The sequence below is a fragment of the Necator americanus genome, chromosome IV, assembly GCF_031761385.1.
Source record: "Necator americanus strain Aroian chromosome IV, whole genome shotgun sequence".
In the NCBI taxonomy this organism is placed as follows: Eukaryota; Metazoa; Nematoda; class Chromadorea; order Rhabditida; family Ancylostomatidae; genus Necator; species Necator americanus.
In genome coordinates this window covers 4,196,694-4,222,820 of record NC_087374.1, presented here as the reverse complement: position 1 = coordinate 4,222,820, position 26,127 = coordinate 4,196,694, and the positions used below count along the sequence as shown (strand labels likewise).

The 26,127-nt window shown below is 37.3% G+C and overlaps 1 protein-coding gene across 2 annotated transcripts; it reads left to right on the top strand.

Annotated features, from left to right (window-relative positions):
- Nucleotides 1–676: 676 nt before the first annotated feature.
- On the top strand, nucleotides 677–24,873 carry RB195_000352 (uncharacterized protein; the record flags this gene model as incomplete). Of its 2 annotated transcripts, XM_064196635.1 has the most annotated exons (24): nucleotides 677–683; nucleotides 6,462–6,611; nucleotides 11,954–12,047; nucleotides 13,890–13,989; nucleotides 14,180–14,271; nucleotides 14,337–14,491; nucleotides 15,547–15,642; nucleotides 15,700–15,798; nucleotides 16,002–16,109; nucleotides 17,701–17,768; nucleotides 18,431–18,595; nucleotides 18,692–18,773; nucleotides 19,257–19,344; nucleotides 19,411–19,532; nucleotides 20,742–20,872; nucleotides 20,936–21,048; nucleotides 21,837–21,915; nucleotides 21,980–22,096; nucleotides 22,724–22,808; nucleotides 22,864–22,949; nucleotides 23,006–23,173; nucleotides 23,579–23,674; nucleotides 24,122–24,256; nucleotides 24,691–24,873. In XM_064196635.1, the coding sequence occupies 24 exons, from the start codon at nucleotides 677–679 to the stop codon at nucleotides 24,871–24,873; spliced, it is 2,619 nt and encodes an 872-aa protein (XP_064052515.1). The 2 variants fall into 2 exon arrangements, with proteins under 2 accessions (XP_064052515.1, XP_064052516.1); XM_064196634.1 differs by lacking the exons at nucleotides 677–683; nucleotides 6,462–6,611 and having other exon boundaries at nucleotides 11,968–12,047.
- Nucleotides 24,874–26,127: the final 1,254 nt, after the last annotated feature.

The following is a 26,127-nucleotide window of genomic DNA, read 5'->3' as shown; positions in this document are numbered from 1 at the left end:
ATTTCGACCCCGTCAAGATTCATATGCCCTTTGCTATTGTATTCGACCATTCACGCCCAACTTCATATCTTAATGCTTCCAGATACATTTCTTCTAGAAATGCCTGCACAGTTTGTCGCTTTGATAAACTAGATTCAATCTATTCATTATCAGAACGTTCAGAATTCTTTGAGAGTATTGATTCAGCTGTCCTCCGAACGATTGTGATCGTTATTTGTTCACTTCTGTTTCATTTCGTTTCTAATTTCGTTATAGATCGTATCGATGTTCATCTTGTACACATGTTAAGTGATTACGGTGATATTCATATATAATATATATGCGGCATCGAGAGGAATCTTTCATATTTCGATTTCCTCATCATACAGCTCAGATTCCTTCCAGAGGTTTAGTGAACATTTTGATAGATTGTTCATTTTAGGCATAAATAAACGCAATAAAGAGCTTGCATTGAGTTTTATTCTTGAAGCCGTTTAATGAAATCAGTATTGAGTGATTATTATGTGTTCTAATGTTCGAAGTGCAAGTTCATCGATAAAAAAGAGGACTTTGGGCATAAGTTGAGTGAACGATGCTGCAAAGATGGGACCTTACTGGAATCCTATGAAGGAAATGCTGGTATTTCACTGGCTGACTTTTTACAAACATTCTTGAAAAAGCGGACGTTGTGTTGCTTATGACAGGTATGCTATATTACTGCTTTTTCCAAAGAGTCTTGCTCATCTTTATATCTTTGTAGCATCTTTATTTATTCGTGGATTTTGCCCATTAACAACTAATTCATTTTATTTTGATGGATTAGATGAACTTAAACGTGATAGTCTACCGTAAAATTGTGGATGGATATCATATTGATCTCATTTGGCGGTCCAGCGCAATTGGCAAGCGGTTCCGCTGTGGCTGTAGCATGATCGATCGGAGGTTCGAATCCGCTCCAGTGCTCATTGAGCCCTTCATCCCCTCAGAGTCGATAAGTTGGTACCAGACTTGTCTGGGAGGATAAAAACACTGACTTGACACTTCGGCTAGCCCCCGCAAATCATTGTATAGACCAGTTACACGTTCGTGAATCTCAAACGATTCTGAATTGAAGTGGACGTGGAGGCGGATCCCGAGCGGATTGATTAGCGTCAGGCACTTTATCCTTTACTTTTTTTATCTAACTCCCCCTTTCATACGAGGTTACCGAGAACGTTTTACCTGAGGGAATAATTTGGTAGCATGTAACATTTCCTAACAATTAGTTCCAAGTGAATGAGCGACCGAGGATAATAATGTTGACACGTTTTATTGCTTGGTTTTTCGGGGACATACAGGTCTGAACTGTTCTCTGAACGGACAAATGTGAATGTCGGGAACAGCCATTTTCCATGGCTTTCTCTCTTGTAAACCTGATTTCTTTTTTTCAAATTGAATAGCGATTATATTGAAGCGAATATCTATGTGTGCTTGAGTCCTATAAATTGGATATGAAATACCTTTTGATGTCTTAAGAGCATAGAATGGGGTCATGTTTTAGCATAACCTATTTCTATGTTCTAAACTAGTAAGGTATAGCCGACGTGGATGAAGGGAAGTCGGTAAGAAGTCGATGTAGCCACACGGGTTCGAAACCGCCCTGGTACCAACCAAGACCTTTATCTCTCCAGGGCTGATAATTTAGTTCACAACTTATCTGGGAGAAAAAAAACACAACTCATGATCATCTGGCCTCCACAAGATATTACATCGGTAAACACCCGATCTAAAACCTCAGCGATTACGAATCGCTGTAAAACGTGTTGACGCATTGTTTAATTCTTAACTCCACCGATCGGGGAGAGTTGGGGAGGGGAAAGGGGAGCTTGAGGTGTGGCCTTGTAAGCGTTTGTTTTTTCCAGAGATAAATATTTAGGAGTTCAAGTTAACTTACTTCACTGACTTCTTCTTCGTATGATCCCAAAAAAAGCTTACGATACCTCGGATACCGTAAAAGGTAAATTCAAATGAGTATAGTTAAGCAGTAATCATAGGCTCATTCTACAGTGTCAAATTTCATGAAATTAAGACTCAAAACGGAATCAATCGAATGAGCGTGATTTTTAAGGTTTATTTTTATGTTTTTTATATTTCTTTAACATCTTCGTATCACCTTAGCTAAATTAATAATTTAATTTTTGGCGTATTGGGTCTGTGTGCTCATTGTTACAGCTCGCAATAGTCCCACGTCGATCCTAATCCTGCTATCGAGGGTCCCACTTCGATGTTAAATTCACCGCCCCGATTCAATCGCAACTGTTAAAGTAACTGTACCCAACTTAAAGGCATCACCCCACGAATCTCTGAGGTGGTACGGATTTGGAGTATTCGTACACGGGATGGATTCGTAGATTATGGGGAGAAGGGTGGTGCCGTCCATTTCTTCCTAATTGCCGTAAAAAACGGCCCGGAAGATACGGCTTCAGGCGTTTTGGCGCACTATTTTCTACAGGGAGTTCGATTGGAGCGCGCCAGCCTTGTGCACGTGCCGCATCTTCCGGACCGTTTTTACGGCAATTAGGAAGAAATGGACGAAATCACCTCCTTCTCCATAATCTACCATGCCGCGTAGGAATACTCCACCTGAAATCCGTACCACCTCAGATTCGTGGGGTGATGCCTTTAATGTAGTTTTGACCCAGATATAATATTTAATCATAGACTGGTGTGGATTGGTCACTAGAGTACTTCCCTAGTATGAAAAACCTTAAAACTTACTACAACGTTATCAGATCAATGACGATTAACATTAATGTGACCTCTGTGACCGAAATCCTTGTTTGTTGCGTACATCTTTCGATACTGTTTGTGTGAGATTTAAAAAAAAAATGGAATAAAAAGAAATGAAACTATATCAAACTAAAGATAAAAATTAGAAATTAAAATAAATTAAATTGAAATAAATTAAATTAAAAACGAGAATTAGAAAATTGAAATAAATAAAATCGAATTAATGATAAAATTCAGTTGTAATCTATGGTCGTAATATATGTGGTTCTGAATCGATTTTTTTTCTATCATAACACTGTTCGATAATGGATTCTGTTGAAAAACACACACGCACACATACACAAACAGTTGTTGTTTATCCTTCACGGAACGGATCGGTTAGTGGAAAAGCAGGTGGCAAAAACACACATTTCTCATTGTTATCAGCAGTTGTGCCGGAGTAGTGTGGTGGGATTAGGATTGGGTCATCCCATAAATAATTCTTCTGGATTCTATGCTTTTATTTATGCATTATTATATTTATTTATTTATGCAAACTACGGTAAACAGGATTTTTTTCTCAAATCTAAATTGTATCTTCAATTATTTTATAGGTCCTATTCCTTTCTTCCTTTGGGCAGGAGTTTCAACGCCTTCCGTCCAAAATTCACTTGTCCGTCGTGTTAAAAGATACAAGATTAAAGATTTAAATTATTTTTTTTCGTATTTTCGAAATTTTTCTTTTATTTCAAATTTTCTATTTTTTTTCCATTTTCCGTGCACCTTCACGAGTCGGATTTCAAAGATATTTTTAGTGCTAGCTAAACTCGCCTTACGTTAGCATCATTACGCAGAATTTATAATTATTATTTATTTAAGAGAGAAAATATGAAAAATAAAATAGAAAAAAATAGAAATAGAAATATTAGAACAGAAAATAAAAGAAAAGAAAAATTTACACACAGTAGGTGTCCAGAAAATTGGGTGTTGCTGAATATTTGAACATTGAAAAGCTAAAACCCTTCTATAAGTTATTTGAAGATTTTGGAATACCCTTATCCTTAATACAACGATCGATAAAATCGGTCTTACATGACATTACGGTAGAACTTTTTAAACTTGAACTTTTTAATCGTTCTGGTTTTCGATGGTTGAATCACAATCAGAGATCTGGATATAAATAAATACAAAAGATACAAAAATACATACAAAATACGGAAGAGCAGTGTCGTTTGAAAAAAATCCGCAGTATTTATGGGATGATCTAATTCTTATCATTCCGTCAAGTGATTTTTTCTTTCTGGATAGAGATGCTTGTCCTGCATGTGCATGACTGATGGCTATCTATACAAAACGGAAAAAAATCACTGCCTGCATCCATAAATTGATATTGATTGATCTCCTATTTATAAAGGATTTTTCGAGCGAACACTATTTCAAGACCTTTACTGCATTTCCTATTTATATATATTTAAATCATATTCGATTATATTACGATACTTATTATACTATATTTAATTATGCCACTAATTAGTTAATTATTGTCACCCTGTCATTTTTACGCTGTTTTTTTTTTATTTATGGGACCTTGTGCGCTTTATGTACTTAATTATTGCCACTGCCATTTTTACGCTGTTTTTTTTCATTTATGGGACCTTATGCACTTTATGAACTCCGTGTATAATAAGTCCGTTGTGTAATCGAATCCTTCGACATACAGCTGTCGATTTGTGTTTGAAATCACCTTTACCTTTGAGATTAATTTTTCCACCGTTGGGTCCCGTAGCAGCTTTACACTGCTTTATTTTCCCCCTTGCTCTTATCATTCACTTTACTTTCTTTCTCTCTTTTTTTCTCATTATTTTCTTTGTTCGACCATTGTGTTGATCTGGTGACATGTGTTCGATGGTGATTACAATGCTGAGTTGTAGTTTATTTGTTTACATGTTTATATTTTTCTCCGTTGATGTTGGTCTCTGTTAATTGTTCTCCTATTCATCTTTTGGTCCAAAAAGTCGCTCCGAAGAGCAACAACTCACTTGATCCCGGTGTTTTTGGGGGCGATTTTCCCTCCAGAAATAAAAAAAAGCCGAGAAGATGCAAACGCCGGCACTGGCATTTAAAAAAAAAACAACAGTTTGAAAGTTCTTGGGTCCCTAACAGAACTTCAGCTTCTGTCCATGTTTTCTATTAGTCTGCCTTGTAGGTTTTAGAATTTTAGATTTTAGATGGAACTTTTATTAGTTTGACGTTTCCGCTTTTCCACCTTTTTCGGAGGCCTATGGTGAGCTTGATCGGAACAATCTTTATTCCATGTTTTTTATTTGTATTTTATTTTGCATTATATTTATTCCAGAGTATTCTATCAAGGCCCTAGAAACGTCAGGCTAATATATTTTCCAACTATAGATCTCGTAGGCACAATAATAGAAAACATTTTCAAAAAAAAGCTTTACCTTGGAAACAGAGCAAAATATGTCATTTGAAGAATTTTCAATAATCCTGCTAGCATACGTGGTCCACGTGGTACACTTCGTAAAAAATACGGAGGAATATTTCCTCATTCTTCATTCATTCATTCATTTTCTTCTCTTCTAAGCAGAAAACTCGAACAAGGTGACTACACCGAGCACATTTGGAATGAGGAATTGTTTGAGTAGGGCGGAAAAAAGAAAAAAAAAAAGAAAACTGTGACATTCGTAATTTTTTTTCATACCTTAAGTTGAGCTAATAATAATTTCAACTAGTTTTCGTTGGAATAAACGCTACCGAATCCAGAAAATAATCAATCATGTACTGTAATCCTAGATTTAGTTAAATTTTTTCCTCAGAAACTGGAATTTAAAAAGATATATGGTGTATGATGGGACGTTTTATTTTTGCTTATTGTGCAAAATCCTTTTTACAGGGTCCCATCGTTTGTTGAAGTTAGATTCGTACGTCTATGTTGAACTTCTTGCAGAAATACTCTGTCAACAAGCATCAGAACATGCCTAAGTTTATGAAAAATAGCGAAAACTATTTTTAAAAAATGTTTCCATCATTTTTGTAACCTGAGGTAGGGATAAAATGGAAAAAAAATAGAAATTCTACAAATTTGGACGATAGACGGGTGCACCAATTTCTAATACAGTAAACTCTGTGCTTTTTCGATAGGAAAACAGCGGAAAACATAAAGATGAGAAGACCAAAAGGTGAAGGTGAGGGAAAAAACTCTGAAAAACGAATCTTCTGAGATTTTTGGCACATTCTCTTCAGAATAAATCCATCCGGAAAGTCATGAATATAATTTCCGTGAAAAGGAGGCAAAGAATGACTTCTAGTACTTCTAGAGGCAATTCTATGAGCTGTGAAAAAAGAGCTAGGGATTAATTTTCAGTGCAAATTTTCAGGAGAGTAGAGCAGCGCGGAAGAAATTGATTCCAGATGTTTACGCAGGGAAAAATTAACCCTTCCAGAAAATGAGAAATCATTAATGAGAAACGTTTATGTTGTTGATGGGGGCACAACAGGCTGACATCTGAAAAGAGTTGAGGGCAGCTGACATGTTCTCGCAGCTTTTCCTCCCACATTCTAACACTACATTGTAGCATTTCTACATTTATCGCCTCTTTCTGGTATGATGGGACCCTCATTCTACTCATAATATCCCTCATTTTGGCTTTATAAATCGCTTAAAGTGGATTCTGTGCACTTCGCTCGCATGGAAATTGTGATCTACGGGATTAATTTAGCTGAAGGGATGCTGACGACGGGCAGACCACCTCTTGTCCGAACACGAAGTCGAAGTTGTACAAGCAAACCACCACGGATCGTTAAAACACGCTATGAAAGTTCATCCGAGAGCTCCGAGGACGAAGCGGTCTCCCAATTGAGTCAACTGAGTTCGTATTATTATTATTTCGTTATTATTTTATTTTCACAAAATTCTGAAATTAAAAGATTGATTTTATTTTACTTTCACGAAATTTTGAAAATTAAAAGAGTTAAAAGAATTATTTTTATTTTATTTTAACAGAATTCTGAAAATAAAAGTTTTTTTTTTATCTCTCACAACATTCGGAGACCAAACGAGAGTTCCATGTGTGTAGAAGAGAGGATCTTGACATTTTGCTTTGCATTGTCACATTTCTGATTTTTTTATTCTTTGTTTTTAAATAAACATAAGTGAACGCTATAAAGAGTAGGCTAAAACTGGGTTGAATTATAAAAATCCTGGACAAAAATTGCGAAATTGCTATTTGATTAAGTACGGGGGAAATTAATCTAAATGGTACATTTTTGGATTTTTTTCAAATGAAGATGAAAAGGTTAAAACTGGGTTGAATTGTAAAAATCCTGAACAAAAATACGAAATCGCTACTTCATTACGTACAGGGGAAAATAATCTAAGTGGTACATTTCTGACTTTTTATTTTTTTTTTATTTTCCGAATTAAGGTAACTAGGAGAAAATTTATAAAAATCATGGACGTAAATACTAGACGGCTACTTGACAACGTACGAGGGGAAATTAATTTTAATGGTTCATTTTTGACTTCTTATTCTCTTTTTTCTTCTGCAAATAAAGAAAAGTTGAAAGCAAAATGAGTGTGGAACTAGAAGAAAAAAAAAATCCTGGACGTAAATGCGAGACGGCTACTTGACTACGTACGAGCATTTAATAGATGCCATGAGGCCTGCGGCTATCGATTTTCGCTCACTCTCTGGCTCTCTTCGTTAAATGAAGCTCCAACTATGTGGAATAGATCCACCATATCCGCATCGTTCTATTTATTTAGTACAACTGTACGGATTTAATTGAACTATCCATTTATTGCTGCTGTTTTGTGAAGGACAGCTGTGCAGCCGTTAATAAGTATGTAAACATCTTTTTTTCTCGTTTTTTTTCTCGCTTTATCCATCAATCCTCGATGTTGATCAATGTTGACCACTTCCTTAAAATGTTAGTCGACAACCGGAGATCATAATGTCATCTTTTCATAAATTTCTCAGACATATTGAAGTTGTTGGCAAAAAAGAGCAAACCTGATGTTGAATCTGAATCGTTTGTTGAAACAAATGAGTAAAATCCGTAGTTGCTCGGATCCGAAATAGCTGCTACCGGCAGAAGCACCAAAAATTTCTTCTACCAAAACCTTTCCAATTTCAACTCTTTTTTGGAATTTTTTCACTGGAATTTTTCTCCTAATTGAATCTGCTGCCGGTAGTGAGACGAATATTTTTCTCTGAGGATTTAGATGAAAAATTTCATATAGTATGCGATATTTTTCATTCAGTCGAATATTCATGTCCGTACTTGAACGAGCGATGTATCAATTATTGTTCATTCCACAAAACTTCTGAAAAAAAAAAGTTTGAATCTGCTCTAAAATTCATTTTATCAACGATCGAACTGATTAGTTCGAGTATTTTTCTATTATCGGAACTTCAAACACCTATCCACTAATTTTTAGGAAATATTAAAGTTGTTTGGGTGAAACAAATGAGTAAAAGCGATATTTGCTCAGATCTGCAACAGCTGGAAGCAGCAGAAACACTAAAAGTTGCCTCTGCTGCAATTTTTCGAAATTAGTCTGCAATTTTTTCTCTATCTCTATTTTTCTCTACTTTTTCTCTTTTTCTCCTTGCTGCAGGTAGTGGAACGAAGATTTCAGGATACTTAGAACTGAATTCTCACACAATATACGAGTATTTTTTGTTCGGTCGGATATTGGTACATTTGCTTGAACGATCAACCACTTGTTGTTCATCCTGCAGTTCCTAGAAAAATGCGGAAAGTTTCTTTAGAAGGAAAAAGAACAAAAAAATTAAATCTACTCTGAAATCCATTTCCTCCGCAAACGAATTGACTAATTCGGTTATTTTTTTTCACTTCCAGAACTTTGAAGCTTGTAAAAATGTTGACCCTGTAAGCAATTCATTCGAAATCCTATGCTTTTCACAAGTAAAGTTCTTATATGCATGTAAATATATCAATATATAGAGTTTGACAGACGTTTTGATTAAATCAGCACAGAGGAAAATTTCCTCTCTTGCATGTGAGCCTACACTGAGTGAAAGCTGCTGTAGTATGGTGAAAAGCAATAAAAGATTCCACCACAAAGTATCCGATTGCTTATTTTACTGCTTTTCTCATAAAATAACCGTAAAAGTTGCTGGAAATGCATTTTATGAGGTGACATGCCTCTTAAAACGTACAAAAAAAAAGAAAGAAAAAAACAGGACAAAAGAACGTTCAAAATTTCCCGTAGTCCGTAAAGTTCAACGCGTTCACAACGGAAAATTTCTCAGCTAACTCGCTTAAAAAGTCTACTTTTCGAGACAAAACTATAGCAGGATTGTTATTCCAATAACTCTTTTTTTTTCTTCAATTTTTCTATTTTCTCCTTCTCTCATTGTGAAATGGAACTACGGTTGATTTTACTGTAGCCGAGTGGAATAATTAGCTAGTGGGTTGAAAAAAAATCCAAGATTCCTTTCAAATTTGAAAATTTTTCTCATGTTGCTTACTTAGAAGTTTTGTTCTATAAAAAAGTGATGTTTTGGTTCTTTAATTTTATCAAAACTCTTTTTTCAAAGCATTAAAATGTAATGGCCGAGTGAATGATATTTTCTATACTTATTTTTGCAATTTACAATAATATATTCTCCTTCTTTTCTTCATTCTTTTTTCTCCATTCCTCTGCAGACTTTCAACACCCTCGTCCAGAATTCCTCTGGAACTCATTATTTTATGATTTTTATTTTAGATTTTTAGATTTTTATGATTTATGATTTTGATTTTTACATTTAATCGATCTGTGATCGCGCTTTCCGATTTAATCGATCTGTGATCGCGCTACTAAAATTCCGATTTGTGGTGTGTATGAGAAAGTTGCAAAGGGGAAAACACCTGCAAGTTCCTCTCTGTTTTTTTCGTTGCATTTCAAAAGTGCAATTTTGACGTCAGAAAACCGATCTCACACACAATGGTCTGTCAATTGTCATGAGCTGAACACTTCAATTCATCCTCTGGAGTTTTCCCTTGAACAAAAAGCTCCAGAGAATTAATCAATAACTGATTCTGTTGTTCATTATATCCTTCAATAACTTTCTCGGTGTCCAGTACTGTTTATTTCTATTTTCTTTAGCTTTGTTTATTTTTTTCAATGTTCATCTTGTTTGTTTAAACTTTTCTTATCTCATTTTTTGCTTATCCTACTCATCACATCAGTTACGAATAGTTTCAGCGGCTTTAACACCTCTATTTAACTCATTGACGAGAGCTCGCTTTTTTTCTGCGGACCTGATGCGGTTCACCTTTTTTATTTTCCTGCTCCATGTTGTGTGCGATATTATTCCAAAAGATAATGAGTATTTTAAAGGCATCACTCCACGAATCTGAGGTGGTACGGATTTCAGGTGGAGCATCCATATATGGAGACGTAGATTATGGAGATCGGGCTGGTTCCGCTCATCTCTCCCTGAATCAGTGGAAGCAGCCGACCCCTGAATACTGTTTTGTACGACACCTTCTATTGCAGCGCGCCACCCTCGCGTCTCTTACAGCCTATCGGGGCAGTCCGAATTGATTTTCGACGAATCGCAGGGCGGAGGCGGTGCAATGGGTGGAGCGTTGTAAAAGATGACGTCGTAAAAAACAGCATTCTGGAGGCGGCTGTTTGCGGTGATGCGGGGAGAGATAAGCGGCGCTACCCCCGTCTCCATAATCTACGACCCCGTATACGGATACTCCACCTGAAATCCGCTCCACCTCAGATTCATGGTATGCTGTCTTTAGGTGCTTCAAGTGAAAAGGAGAAATTTCAAGGAAAAAAAGGACAATAATGTGAAACGACCGTTGAAAAGTATACTTTTGAACCGTGACATCGTCTAAGGGGTTAGTGAGCAAATGCCGCTGTCTACGCTGTTTTGTCCAACTGATATTCAATTTCAATACAAAAACAGTAGCTAAAACAATACAAATAAATCATTTAATTTTTAATTATTATTCCTTTTAATATAATAGATTAATTTTAATTTTAAGTTATTTTTTATTTCTGTGTGCTTTTTTAAAATTTGACAGACAACTTTCATTAATTGTGCTTCAAACCAATATGCATTCGATTTTTTGAGAGAAAGATAAATCGATTATTGGAATTGTTCTCAGAAACAAATTCTTCCCAGAGTTTCAAACTAGTTTACATGTGTTTTTTTTCGCCCAAGTGAATAATGATTTGTGTAAAATCCTGTAAAAATAATCAATGCATGTAATCGTGTGTAATAAAAAAAATGCTGTGTAAAAATTGTAAGTGAAGAAAATTAACTATTTAAGATTGCTTTAATGCATTACGCTACGCTTACAACTACGTTCATGACCGCAATTGCGGCACGCTCTTGCGGCTCAATGAATTTGGTGACTATCGATCATGCTTATAGATAGTGGAAAGTCTCAGTAAGACAGCGTGATCAATAATCACCAGTTCGTAGAGCCGAGTGCCGAATGTGCGGCCGCGAACTCTGTTTACATCCCCTGACACACCAGTGATGTTGTTAGCTCATTTCTCTGCTGGCGACGAGCACTGCGTGTCAGAAAGAGAAAATATACAAATTCCATAAATGCAATATATATATATATAAATGAGAAAATATGCTATAATATTGATTGTAATATGATATACTATAATATACTATAATATTGATTATAATATAATATATATAAATGTTGTCACTGCTCTATAATATAACAGAGAAGGTGTTAGGGACTGTTAGGGACATGAATGAATGAATGAATGAATGAATGAATGAATGAATGAATGAATGAATGAATGAATGAATGAATGAATGAATGAATGAATGAATGAATAAATGAATAAATGAATGAATGAACAAATGAATGAATGAATGAATGAATGAATGAATGAATGAACACACAATAACTAGTTTTCACCGGATTCTCCTATAAGAAACAGATTATGAGCGAGTAATTTCTAACTGCTTAATGAGAATGTGAGGTAAAAAAATAGGAAAATAAGAAAGAATAGTAGAAGAAAGTACTATGAATGTGGTAACAATAATAATAAGAAAGTATAGACGGAAGGAAAGAATAAGAAAGAGTGTATAGGAAAAAAAGATGATTGGAATGAAAGATTGTGAATATAAGAAAGTATCGTAAGAAAGTATAGATGAAAGAAAAGCAGAATTTTTCTTCAAGCACATCAGTCGGTTTTTTTTTTTCGCTTCAGGTCCTCTACGCTCAATGCAAATGCGAGTTGGTGATCTGATCCAGAAGAGTATTATCGAAGGACAACGTTTCGCGCTCAGTAGCGATCTGTGGAGGTAGGAGTTGTCGTTACATCGTATAGTGTGTTAAGAAAAAACCCGTGGGTTCATTCTTATAGAATTCTATAACGTTAGGAATCTAAAATTTGACAAGGGTGAAGGATCTGAAAGATCCAAAGGCTGCTTGTTCTAGTGCCAAGAATTCCAAAATCTTAGAAATCCTTCTTTCATTTCAACTCTTCTTTGACATTACCTTCAATGTTACCGCATTTTTTTCAAAAGTGTCCACAGATTCGTATCATTTATATACGTTATATTATTTGTTTTTATTTATTTTTCATCTTTTTTGCCATCTCTAAAATTCGCATAAATTCATGGATGTTTTCAGGAGTAGCAAAAAGGTATACCTACTTTAAATTCCATGTCTTCATCGATGATATCCCTTCTTATTTGATTTGTCTCGCTTCTTCTTTAACAATTCTCCTAAAAATTTTCATTGCCCTCCAAGAAAATTGAGTGAAAGTGAGGTTTCGTATGAGGGAAAAAAGCCCAAATAGGAGGCTTCGACGAAATTGAATTGAACAAGAACGAGATTGGGGAAGGTTGAGTCAAAATTAAAGTGTGATCAATAGTTTTGTGACGCAATGAGTGAATATAAATTGGAAAAGCTTTTCGACTGTCTAATTTTCCAACGGAAAGAGATAAGAGGAAATTACGCTAAGAAAATGTACGCGAAAATTGTGAGATTACAAAAAGATGATCTGAATTCCACAAATGCATTTTTTTTATAAAAAATTAGGTAAACGTTTTTGCTTTTTTGAGAGAATGGCATGAAAAATAAAAAATAATAATATATAATCAGAACGTATGATGATAATAAAACAAATAAAATATATGGAGAAAACCCGTTCACCTTTTTCTTTTTTTCACTTTCTTTTACTTATTTTTCCATTTTCTACTCGGTGAAGTTCACTTTGGTGTCGATAAAAACAAATGTTGTTTTCTTATGCGACAAAAAAAAAACATTCTCCACGATCACCATGAATCCACCTTTAAAATCTTCTTTAAAAGTTGTTTATTTACGCATAGCATGTCAACAATACGTCAGGTTGATTCTCTCATCAAAATCAAATTTATTTTCGTTGCTGGAAACGATGTTTTTTTTTAACTCTTCAGCCTTAGTCTGCGAATTGAGTTTCTTTGACGACATGGTAAACAAATTCGTCAGGTTTGAACTTTTTTCACGACATGGAATTATCGTATCAAGCAAAGAGCAGCTTCGACTTTTTGCCAACTAAAATCCGGCGAATTTGATAAGGCTCAACCGTCATGATTGCAGTGTTATGCTCGTCTCTCCTGGGATTCATCCTTGCAGCAATAACAGAATTTGAGGCTCTTATATAACGTCCCTCACAACCATCTCTGTGGGGGATTTTAGAACTCTCGGCTGGGGAACTTTTTGAATCCATCCTTCCTGACTAGATATACAAAAATGTCGGACGCATATCTATTTGGACTCAATTTTTTTTTAGCAATCTTGTCCTTGTTTAACGAAATTTCTGTGAAAGCTTTTAAGAGAAAGTTGTTTCTTCTTAAAGGGAAATTAATATTTTAAAAAATAACTAAGAAAGTAATATGAAACAAAAAAGGGGACCCGTCACCAACGAAACAAATTTAAAGTGGGCTTCCATTCTTTTTCTTATTCATGGAAAGGAGTTGTGGGGTTGTGGGAAAAGGTCCTTGGAATAGAGCCACCTTGCGAATCCAAGAATACAAAAAAATCAAAAGTGGAAAAAAAGATATGCAAACTACACAAAAAGAAATCGGAATTGGAAAAAGAAAGATATGCAAAGACTTTTTTTTAGGAGAAATTACCTGAATGAATTTTTCTCCTTTAAGGTATGCAACGACCACAGCACATTGTGATCTTCTTATCACATTTAAGTCTAATCAGGAGGAGGAAAATATGCAACAAGTAGTCTCTTGGCTGGTCGATATTGTGAGTTTATTTATTTATTTATTTATTCATTTACTCATTTATTTATTCACATATACCTAGTAGTGCATTTAAAAAAAATAAAACACATTTGTACGTGTCAGAACATTTGATGAATCCACTCAATATTTTTTCAAATAACTGAAAATTACTGAAAATTATTACTAGTTAAAAATTATTGGGCTTTGTTTAGATTAAAACATACGAGCCACATCTTCGAATAGAGGTACGACATCATAATCTGAAGGATTGTTACGCACTGTACTTGACGGCTAACTATAAAAGGTGGCTTTTCGTTTGTTATTCTACGGCTATTATTGTGTATTTGTGGTAATTTTTCTATTTACTAGTTTATTGAAAGGAGCTGAACTATGCCATATTAAAAAACAAGTGAAAAGCCGTTTTGGTGGTGGATTACGAGAATTCTCGTTCGAAGAAGCGCAATGTTTTTCCGGTATCGAGGGAAGAAACACATTTTTAACGGATATGGAACGAGCATTTATTGGTGAGTTGATCCTGGAACTTCCGGATACTGTGACAAAATACGAGAAACCACTTTTTTCTGTCAGGTCGTCTACGGATCCATGAAAAACGGCGCAGAGTTATGATGCAGCACAGAAACTTCAGAACTTTTGTTTGAAGAAAAAAATTAGAAAAATTTTTAAAATTTTAAAGAGGGAAAAATAAATAATAATAAAAAAATTAGAAAAGAGAGAAAAAACAGAGGATTTGAAAATTATTGTTCGTCTTTGTTGCATTCAGCTGCTAACACTACGCACAAAATACTCATTTGTCAAACGCCAAACGCTATGCTAAACGGATGATCTTCACTTTTCAATCCTCAATCCCTTGACTTCCGTTTTGGCCACACGGTCGATGGTTCGAAACCGCCTTAATGGAAACCAAGCCTTTCGTCCCTCCAGGGTCGATAAATTGGTGGCAGACTCCTCTGGGAGAATAAACACACTGAATTGATACATCGCCTGGGCCCCGCAAGTCATTGTATAGGCTAGATACGCATTTTAGAAACCCCATTCCAGAAACCCTATTCCAGAAACCCCAACCGAACTGCAGTCAAAAACGTGTTGTTAGTTCCCAAGCGGATTGATTAACGCCAGTGACTTAATCCTTTAAAGGCATCACCCCACGAATCTGAGGTGGTACGGATTTCAGGTGGAGTATTCGTATACGGGATCGTAGATTATGGAGAGAGGATGATTCCGTCCATTTCTTCCTAATTGCCGTAAAAAAACGGCCCCGAAGATGCGACGTGTGCATAAGGCTGGCGCGCTCCAATCGAACTCATTGTGGAAAATAGCGCGCTGGAACGCTCGCTCCGGCCCGTTTTTTTACGGCAACTAGGAAGAAATGGACGGAATCACCCTTCTCTCCATAATCTACGATCCTGTATACGAATACTCCACCTGCAATCCGTACCACCCCAGATTTGTGAGGTGATACCTTTAATTCCTTGTCCTTCTTGCACTTAAAGTAAATGATCTACGCGAATTGTTCTCGAAGACGCAGCCAATAATTCAACTAATTACTGCTGAATTTCAGTGAAGCAGCTTGTCGATATGATACGAGCACCAAGTGGAGGATTAACGCTCCAGTTACCGACGAAAAAGGTGAGGATACGAGAGGGAATGGCCGTAGGTGAGAGCTATCGCCAATTCCACCTTAAACCTTTCATATTAAATCGATAATCTACAGTTCCTCGCTTAATTTCGGCAAATCTCATCGAGAACATGCTCCCTTTGCACAGTTCGGAATTCCTCAAACATTTACAACACAAATGGGTACTGTCGATTGGTGAGTTTTGTCAGTTTTATAGCGTTTGTGATAAAAATAAATAAATAAAAATAGACTAAAAAAATAGGCAGTAAAAACAATCAAAAACATGGAACTTTTGACGACGTTTCATGGTGCCTGCCACACAAAAAGAGATAATAAAAAAAAAAGAATAAGAATAGATAATAAAAGGATAATTTTAAAAGAATGAGAAACTTTCACAGATGAACAACCACTCGATGAGATCCGTGATTATTTCGGTACGGAAATTGCGATGTACTTCTCATGGTTGGGTCATTTGACCACGGCTTTATGGTTTCCTGCCCTGCTTGGTACGTTGTCTTTATTTGTTTATTTTTGCTACCAACCTCTAACCTCCTACCAACACCAACAATATGTGACTCGTGAGGGTAATTATATAGTAAGATCGAGAATTCGTAACTAAGGATCCCATGCGGGATCGAAAAGTTAACATCATTTCACTAGGTGGATTTTATTAATTATTTATTATTACTAAATATTTAGTACTATTATTATTTATTATTTATTATTATTTATTTTATTTTATTAGATGAATGATATATCTATTAGGTTAGGATAGATGATAGATACAAGGTTTTTGCGCCGCTCTTCCACGCTATCGCATCTAATAGGGATCAATAGATATCAAAAGAATAACAAGGTTGAGTAAAAAATAACTTCCCCCGGGTGCGTGGTACCTATTGTTATTGTTTACTAAACGTTTCCTAAAGAAGGAATTTTGTTATCGCTACAAAGGCAGAACTTTTGTAGTAGTCTTTAGACAGCCGTATAATCTTGTGCACGTTAATCAAATGAAAATTAAAGTTAAAGTTGAAAAATTAGAAAGCTAAAAGGTAAATGTAAGGTAGGTAAGGTAAGGAATTTTTGTTAATTTTAAACATAAAGAATCAGAAAAAAATTCAGCTTCCTCATGTGATGGTGCGGGAATTTAAACAATTTACAAATGCTGCTCCCACCGGAAAATATCCAGTGTGTATGGCGAAGGAGTGGTAATCGATAGGGCAGTTGGAAATTGGTTTGTCAAATTCCCGTCCCGGGGATGTGACTTTGAAAGACGAACCAGATGGAGTGGCCCTCCAGAGTTCGATGACGATATTTTGAGGTCAGTATTGGGAAAAAAATCCACGTCAAACAATGGGAGAGTTAGCAAAGAAGCTCAACACTTCAAAATCACAATAAAATGAATGAAATGAATGAAAATGAAATAAAATCATCACAGATGTATGGAAAACAAGACGAAGTTATTTATGAGTCAATCTAATATTAGAACTTTGCGCCGGATCCATGTAGAACGTGGATAGAAACTAACGTGAATCGAATGGCAACGGTGTACCACGATTTCTTTCATGAGCATTGATTTCCTAGAGCCCCGATCAAATATTCCTGATCTCCGCCCTGGATTCTATTGCGTTTTCAACTCACATTTGGTAAAAAAATGGCTACGATCTCAGAATGAGACCCACCCATTAGTAACATTGCGGTAATAATAAGCCCAGGATTCATGCTGAGCAGTCGGGAACTTCGCCGCCTCTGTGTACGTGACCGCTTACGCGATATTGCACCATAAGTCAACAGATTTTGACCGAACGGTTTGGCGGAGTCAAAACGTCAAACGAAGCTTGATGCAGTTGCGTAAACGGTTGCGCTCGGAACTCTACGGTAGCGGTAAGGATCGAGAGGGACCCTAGCTAGGACCACTCATTGCTGCATTTCCCTGTAGGTCCCACCTCGATCTCAACCGCTAGCTTCACCGATTCGCTTCGAGCGCAACCGCTTACATAACTGAACCGAGGTTCATTTATTACAGTTTTAACTGTACTGTATTTCTACGAAACTTTTTCCATTTCAGTTCACTTTACTTCACTTTAGTTCTACTTTCAGGACTGCTCATGTATTTCGTTGGTTTTGCTTACAAAACAAAACCGGATGTAAAGCAGAACACATCCCAGGTTGGTCACATTCACGCCGTATCCGCTTTCATTTTGTTTCACTCAGAAATCCACTGTCGCCTTAAGTCGCCCTTCATGAAACTCCACGCAGGCGACGGCTATAAAAGTTTTCTGTACATGAAATTCTATGAATTCGATTCATCATCTCTCGAAAAAAATTAGGTCAAGTTGCGTTATTTCTAAAATTAAAAGACCGGGAAAAATTGATTCACACGGAAAGCTGGGAAAAAAAGATTATAAAAATGCTTGTTGAGAAAAAAAACTGCCCTCTCTGTCTTCGAATCGTGTATCAAATTTTGTTTTTTTTTTCAATAAGGACCGGAACAAATTCTTTTTTATTAAGATCAATCCATCTCCTAACTCTGCCAACAAACCCGTTTCTTTTAGCTCTTCTGATTCACACTAATTGCAGTACATCCATTTATTTATTTATTTATTCCTATTTATTTTTTATTTTTCTATATTTATTTATAGCCACTAGCTCTATTCGATGTTTTATTTCGCTTCATATTTGATCGATTGCTATACGAAGAAAGAGGCATAGCCGTTACAAAATGAGCCATTTTTGAAGCTATGGTACACATATTTGGGAAAAATCCACTTTTTTCCGTGTACTTCATGGAATCGGTAATTCGTACACATCAAAATCTCCTTTTTTCCAGCTCTTCTACGACATCTGCTTCGTTTGTTTTGCCTTCTTTAATTGCGTTTGGTCGACTGCATATTTGGAATCATGGAAGAGAAAACAGGCAGAATTAGCGTTCAGATGGGGAACGTACGACAACAATTGCGATTCCTACCTCCAAGATCCACGACCACAGTTTCAGGTATCGGTTTATGTAAGAATTTTTCTAGCTGAATGAAGCAAATTTTCTTCCCCTGTCGTCTGAGAAAGGCACAATTCTGTAAATTCGATCTTACAGGGCGAATATTTTGCTCCGAATCCTGTTTCGGGACGTGTCGAGCCGTATTATCCACCTTGGAAACATGCCATTGTTCGATACGGTGTGTTTTTTTTTTCTAAAAAGTTTTATTAACAGGATAGCGTAGTGTATTTGTTTGAACTTCTTTTTATCTTTTCATCATCGTTTTTTTATTATTATTTATTTTATTATTGTTATCTATTTATTATGTATTTATCTATTTTTTTTGCTGAAGGTTCCATGTTGTTTTGCGGTTTCATATGGACTATTTACCTATTTTTTGCTGAAGGTCCAGTGTTGTCGTGGAAAGTGCTTGGAAAAATCACAGTTTTCTATTTCCTCTGTAATTTTCACTTGAACAACGCTAAATTCCTCTTAGGTTCTATGTTGTTCCTCTCTTTTACCCTGGATCTTAATGAGTTTTTGACGTTACTCTTTTTTCTTTCGAAATTCTTCAGGTTGTGAAAGGTGCTAGGGTTAGGTTAAAAAAAAAATAAAAATCGAGAAAAAATCTAAAGAATATATAGTAAAACTATAAAACCTCCTGTCCAACACAATATTTCAGGAATAACATATCCATTAACGGCACTTTGTGTCGTTTTCATGTTTGCCACCATGCTTATGGTCTTCCAAGTACAAGACGCAGCGGATTTGTGAGTGTCGTCTCAACGATTTTTATTTCGTGAAGGTTTGAGAAAAAATCTATCGCAGTATTACAGTTATTTTGGTAAAAGTTCACTGCTTTTCTGGATTTGCTACCTTCCAATGGTCGTTTACGCGTTGATGATTGTGATAAGTGACAAGTTATATCGTCAGCTAGCGCTGTTTCTCAACGATTTTGGTGAGATTTTAAATTTGGGGTCGCTTAAATACTGCCAATGAAAATAATATAGATCTTCTTTGACTCTTAAAAATTAACGTGAATTGTGTTCTATATGAAAAATAATAACGGAAGGAGTTTTAAGAAGAGGAATCTCACGTATGCTACGTTCTTTCCATTTAACGGCATCACCCCACGAGGGTCTGAGGTGGTGCAGATTTCAGGTGGAGTATGCTTATAAGGGATAGTAGATTATGGAAAGGGGGCTGATTCCGTCCATTTCTTCCTAATTGCCGTAAAAAACGGCCCGGAAGATGCGGCGCCACACAAGACTGGCGCGCTCCAATCGAACTCCTTGTAGAAAATAGTGCGCCAGAACGCCTGAAGCCGTATCTTCCGGGCCGTTTTTTACGGCAATTAGGAAGAAATGGACGGAATCACCCCCTTTTCCATTATCTACTTCCCTTATACGAATACTCCACCTGAAATCCGTACCACCTCAGATTCGTGGAGTGATGCCTTTAATGGTTTGATTTGAGGGGAAATAGACTCGATGACTTCCTTGAATTCCATTCACTAGGCATAAGTTTCATTTGGAAATAATTGCAACGGCACTTCCGGATCGTTGACCGATTAATTACTAATTATTAAGTGTCATATCATTCCGGAAGGACTTGAAACCAGTTATACTTCGGGTTTTAAAAACTTAAACTTAAAAAAAAAAACCTTTTTCGGAGTCGCCTTGAAGAATTACTTGCCCGAAACGTGAAATCGAAGACAACATACCACAAATCTGACGTGCTGAGAGAATCCGAGGGAAAAGCTAGAGATGAGGTTATAGATTACGGGATCCGGTATGGTTCCGCTCATCTCTCACTAATCGTCGTAAAAAATGGCGTAAAAGACGACGTGATTACGAAGACTTCAGTCGCAATGCGCCATTCTGCTGCACGCGCCGCATCCAGGTGCGAGCGGTCGAAAATAGATTAGGTCTACTCACCAGCCAGTTCAAGTAAAAGCAGTGAGAAGGTTGCTGAGGGGACCGGAACGTGTACACAGAGGCTCGTTCTAACGTACCTCGTAGGAAATAAAGCGGTTCCCACGCCGTTCCTTACAACAATCAATGAGAGATGAGCGGAACCGTCTCGGATCTCCGTCTCTAGTTTCTCCTGCGGATTCCCTTACCACCTCAGATTCACGATATCCGGCCTTCAAATATATCTGTTTCAGAGAACTACCGCACAGATGATGAGTACGAAGACTTCTTGATCAGTAAAATTGTGATTTTTCAATTTGTAACCGCATTCGGATCATTATTTTACATCGCTTTTTATCTCAAAGATATGAAACGACTTCAGGAGGTATACAATTTAGTAATTCATTCATTGGTTTTGGCCCTTCTGCTAAGTTCGTGCTTGTTTCAGACGTTAGCCACATTGCTTATTACTCGACAAATAACGCAGAACGTTATGGAAACGGTTGTTCCTTTTCTGGTAGAAAAGGTTAAACTCTCTCAGCTTACCTACAAAATGACAAAGTAACTCTAGACTACTTTTTTTGTATAGTCAGGACGAAACGACGTGAAGCGCGGTGTAGTTGCACCATCAGTTGCGCCGGAGCATGCGGTTTTCGATCGCTCGCGGACTGCGTGCGAGCGGTTTGCTTGGCAACTTGCCAAAATTTGTCTGGCACAGCTGGCCGATCAATATCTGGAATTTTTCGCTTGTTTTCGTTCTTTTTGGTTTTCTTTCTAGTTTCGTCATCTTTTGTTTTTTTTTTGTGTTTTTGTTATCTTTCTCGTATTTGTTTTTGTTGTACAGATCTATTCTATTATTTATTACTTGTCATTATTTTATTTATTTAATCTAATATAATTATTTTATTTTTTAAAATTATTTTATTATTATTTTCTATTATTTGTTGCATACGGTTGAGCCACAAATAATTTTCGTTCAGGTATATGGTACAGATAGAATACAGAAACAAAACGAAAACGAAAGCAAATCTCTGCAACGAAAACAAATAGGGTAAACATTACAAAAATACCGAAAACAAAACAAAAAAGATGAAAAAAACTGGGAAGAGAAACAAAAAAAAAGAAAACAAACAAAAAAATTGCAGCCGATATCGATCAAACGGAAGCACGCGGCAAATTCCGGCAAACTGCCAAGCTGTCGGTCGCGCACGCCGTCTGCGACCTGTCGAAAGCCGCGTTGCGCCAGCGCAACCGCTTACTCGTGCAATTACACCGCACCTCATGTCGTTCGGGGACACGACTATACACATTCTTTCCTGTTGGTGTTGATGTAGTGCTGCAAATTTCAGGAGTATGAGTAACACAAGCCTTCGTCGTCATGTTGAAGAAGTTAGAAAAAAGAACAATTTGAGTGGAAGTGAACTGAGGGTTCGCCCCGATACTGCAACACGTGATTTTCATTTGTCTGTGTGGCTAAGCGAGACGGTTTCAGGCTCCACAACAAACACGACCGTATTTTACGATAGAACCTTCTTCGAGCCAAGGAATTAGAAAGAGGTTTTCCCAGCGAAGGCTGGCCGGAAGAGAAAATGAGCTGCATCTTCTGGAGGTACGCAGGTTTTCTCACTTATTATTATTTTATTTTTTAATTTTTACAGATAGAATATTTATATTAAATTATTGTAGGAGAATTTTGTGCGAAAAAAGCATAACTTTGAATTAAAAAAACAAGACATTCCATTATAAAAGCAAAAATACTAGTTTACAAATATTTCTTACCCGAAAAATTCTCAGTACTCCTATACCGGGTGAAACGTTGACGTATCACGTTGACGACAATCGCGTTTTCGATAAAATTAGCCATGAGGGAATGGGACCTTTTTTCCGTCCGCGACTTCAGCCCACATCTTATTTTTATTGTAATTGAAATTTCAAAAATTTCAACTATAATTTTAAGAAATCACGCACGGATCACGCAGTATATAGCTTCAATTGGAACTGATTTAGTTATTCGAAAAGAAAAAGTGACAAAAAAGTGGGAATATAGTTGAATTAAATTTAGAAAAAACAACCGTAATCCACATGTGGACTACACGGTCCCACGGGACCAAAAAATGTTAAACTGTAAAAACTGTACTGTATTATGTAACTGTACTGTATTAACTGTTAAACGCACTGTTAATCCCATAGGGTATGCAGGGTTTCCTCACAATTTTTTATCCTTAATTCCTCTCAGAACCTGAATCAAACATTCGCCGGTGACGAAGCTCAACGCTCTGCAAGATTACCGCTACCAGAATTCAAGCCATCTGGATCAGGAGGTAAATATTTTTCCGGGCTACTGCTCAGGAGATGTTACAATTAATTTTTATTTAGCACCGGAGTTGACACAGGCCGAGCTGGAAAGTCTGATGGCTGTCTACGACCGCCCACTCGACGACTATCTCGAAATGTTTATTCAAGTAAGGGCGAGGATTCATCTGGATGATGATGCTGTGAAAAACGGATTCCCTTGCAGTTCGGCTACGTGCTCCTCTTCTCTCCCGCATTTCCCCTGGCTGCCCTATGCGCTGTTGTGAACAACGTGGTTGAGATAAGGGTGGACGCGTTCAAATTGTGCAACACAGTTCAACGTCCATTCGGAAGGCAAGTCAAGGATGTCGGAGCATGGCAAAAAGCAATGGAAGTGAGTCTTTTTTCCGGGAAAAAAATCTTATCAAGCTCTGGGAAAAAACTGTGTCCTGGCTGTGGTCCCTCGCTAACATCTTCTACCGCAAAAGTCCAAGGTCCAAAATGGCAGCGATACATCTAATTGGGTCAAAACGACCTGAAGCACAAACAGTTGCGTAAGCGGCTGTGCTCAAAACGGCTCAGCGGAACTGGCGGCTTCGATCGCGGTGGGACCTTACTCATCTCTTCACTCCGATTGCGGCAAGCAATAGTCTCGCATCGAATGGATCCGCTTACACAATTGATCGTTCAGATCGCTTCGATCCAACTACATTGCAGAGTTTTTTTTTTTTTCAAATTGAGTAACTACACAACTTTCCTCTGATCGTTGCTTTGGCGTAAACTAGAAAAAAAAATTCAGTTGCTGGGAATGGTCGGTGTCATGGTGAATTGTGCTCTGATTGGTCAGTCAGGGTTGGTGCAAAGGATATATCCGGATTTGAGTTGGGGAGGACAGGTCAGTCTTCTTTTGCGAATATAAAGTTTAAAGGCATCACATCACGAATCTGAGGTGGTACGGATTTCAGGTGGAGTATTCGTATACGGGATCGTAGATTATAGGGAGCGGGTGATTAGGTCCATTTCTTCCTAATTCCCGTGAAAAAAACGGCCCGGAAAATACGGTTTCGGGCGTTCCGGCGCGCTATTTTCCACAACGAGTTCGGTTGGAGCGCGCCAGTCTTGTGCACGCGCCGCATCTTCCCCGCTGTTTTTTACGGCAATTAGGAAGAAATGGACGGAATCACACCTCTCTCCATAATCTACTATCCCGAGTACAAATACTCCACCTGAAATCCGCACCACCTCAGATTCGTGGTACGCTGCCTTTAAGAGCGACGATGCCAGAAATGATCCCTTTAAGACCATAAACAGCTCGTTACAAAGTTCGGATCCACCTTTTTAGGTTCTGATCGTTGTCGTACTGGAGCATATTATTCTTGCGTCGAAAATCTTCATCGACCTCGCAGTACCTGACGTACCGCATTGGATACGAATAGAGACTGCAAAACAAGAGCATTTCCGCAGAGAGGCTTTTAAGGTAGGTCCTGACAAATATGGTTGCGTCAGAACGTAATGAAGCACGGTGCATTTGCGTACGCGCTCGAAATGGGGCGATGGAAGCAGTAGTTGGGACCGAGGTGGGACCGTAGCAAACTGCAGTGATGGGTGGTACCAGCAAGGGTTCCAGTGCGCTCCTAACCGCTATGCTCCACCGCACCGCCTCGAGAGAAGCCGAGTACGCAATTGCACTGTTCTTCATTTCGTTTTGACCCAACTATTATATTTCGAGGTAACCTTTAATAAGCAATTCTATCTTTTTATTTTAGTTTTTCTCGAGCCCATTTTTCTGGTAACATATCAAATGAAAGACATACATTCTTAAGAAAAACGATGATTATTCAGAATTTGTGAAATCACCAGGCGGTAGCACCACTGAAAGTACTGTAACGTCGATTGTATGTGCTTTTTCAGCGAGAATCGCGGATGATCTCCTCTTCCAAAATGGGTGAGGGTGACTCATCCGCTACTGTGGATCTGCCAAGACCCCAGAACCTCGCAGAAAATCGACTTCAAAGACGTAGTGTCACACCGGTAGCAAGAATGAGCCAATTTAAACGGGATAAAGACAGTAATTGTATTGACGACAATTATTGATTGATTGTTGCTGCTATTTAAAATATGTTCATCATCCCGTGTAAGAAAATTTAATTCCTATTTAGAATTGATCTCAAGAAAAAATTGAACCGTACAGGCATCCAGCAAGTGTCCCATATGACGTACCTGGTCCCTACAAGAATAGAGTAAACTAAACTAGATTGTAGACTCTTATTGCCTGATCATCAGCATAATGATTTTGTAAAAATCGACATATACCGACTTCACTATTTCTCTGTCACAAGGGTCCCATTGACAATAAACTAATTAATACTGTATCTTTAACAACACTGGAAGTTTCTTTCTCACAACAACAGACTGGAAAGGCAATAGAATTCATGTTTGAAGAGGACTACAACCGTTGAAGGTCCCAACATTACAGGAAGCAGTCACTCAAATTTATGGTGTACGGGTTAAATATTCCAGATAATCGAGGATTTTCTGCCAATTTGAGTTTGAAAAGTCACGGACAACGAGAGTCTGCTACGGTAAATACATCGGATACTCTCAGGATATATCTCAAAATCCTCAAAAACGTTCCAGTTGTCCTTTCTCAAGCCATATTCACATGAGCCAATTTTTTGGGTAACTTGGTCAAGATTGCGGCAAAGTCTCAAGAATACTTATCCACATGCCTGTAGATTATGTATTTTGTGGTATACTGCATTTAACGGGTTGATCATAAGCTCAAAACCGCTCAGCCTATAAACAGTCAACAGTCAACAACATTTCTGATAACCGATGAAGCTCATAATCTCTGAAGATGTGCGCACATGATGTATACCTTTGACAGTCGCAGTTTCACCTTTGAACATCTCAATGTTTGATCAGAGTGAGTCCGACCTTTTTACTTTGTGTGTACTTCACCTATTCTACTCTATTAATGCTAGTGTGCGCGTGAGTTGTGATGGCTCACGATTATTTGGGATTTTATACCCAGGAAAGAAAGAGGTGGTTTTATACCCAAGAAAGAAAGTGGTTCAGTGGCAATGTTTATCAAATAGATGCAAAGAAGTGAACAGCAAGGAAAAGGTTGCAGGCCTGCTCCAGATAATGTTCGGTGAAAGAATAAAAGTCAGCAGGAAATTCAAATTTGAGTTTACAATCAATTCAACTGGCCTACCGTATTAAAAAGTGGACGCAAAAAGCTGTAATCGAAGGCTAAACTTGGTTCTTTTGATTTGCGACGCGGCAGCGCGAATAATTCCCTTCATTCATGCTCACAAATAATGCGATTTCGTTCGCTTTCGAAAA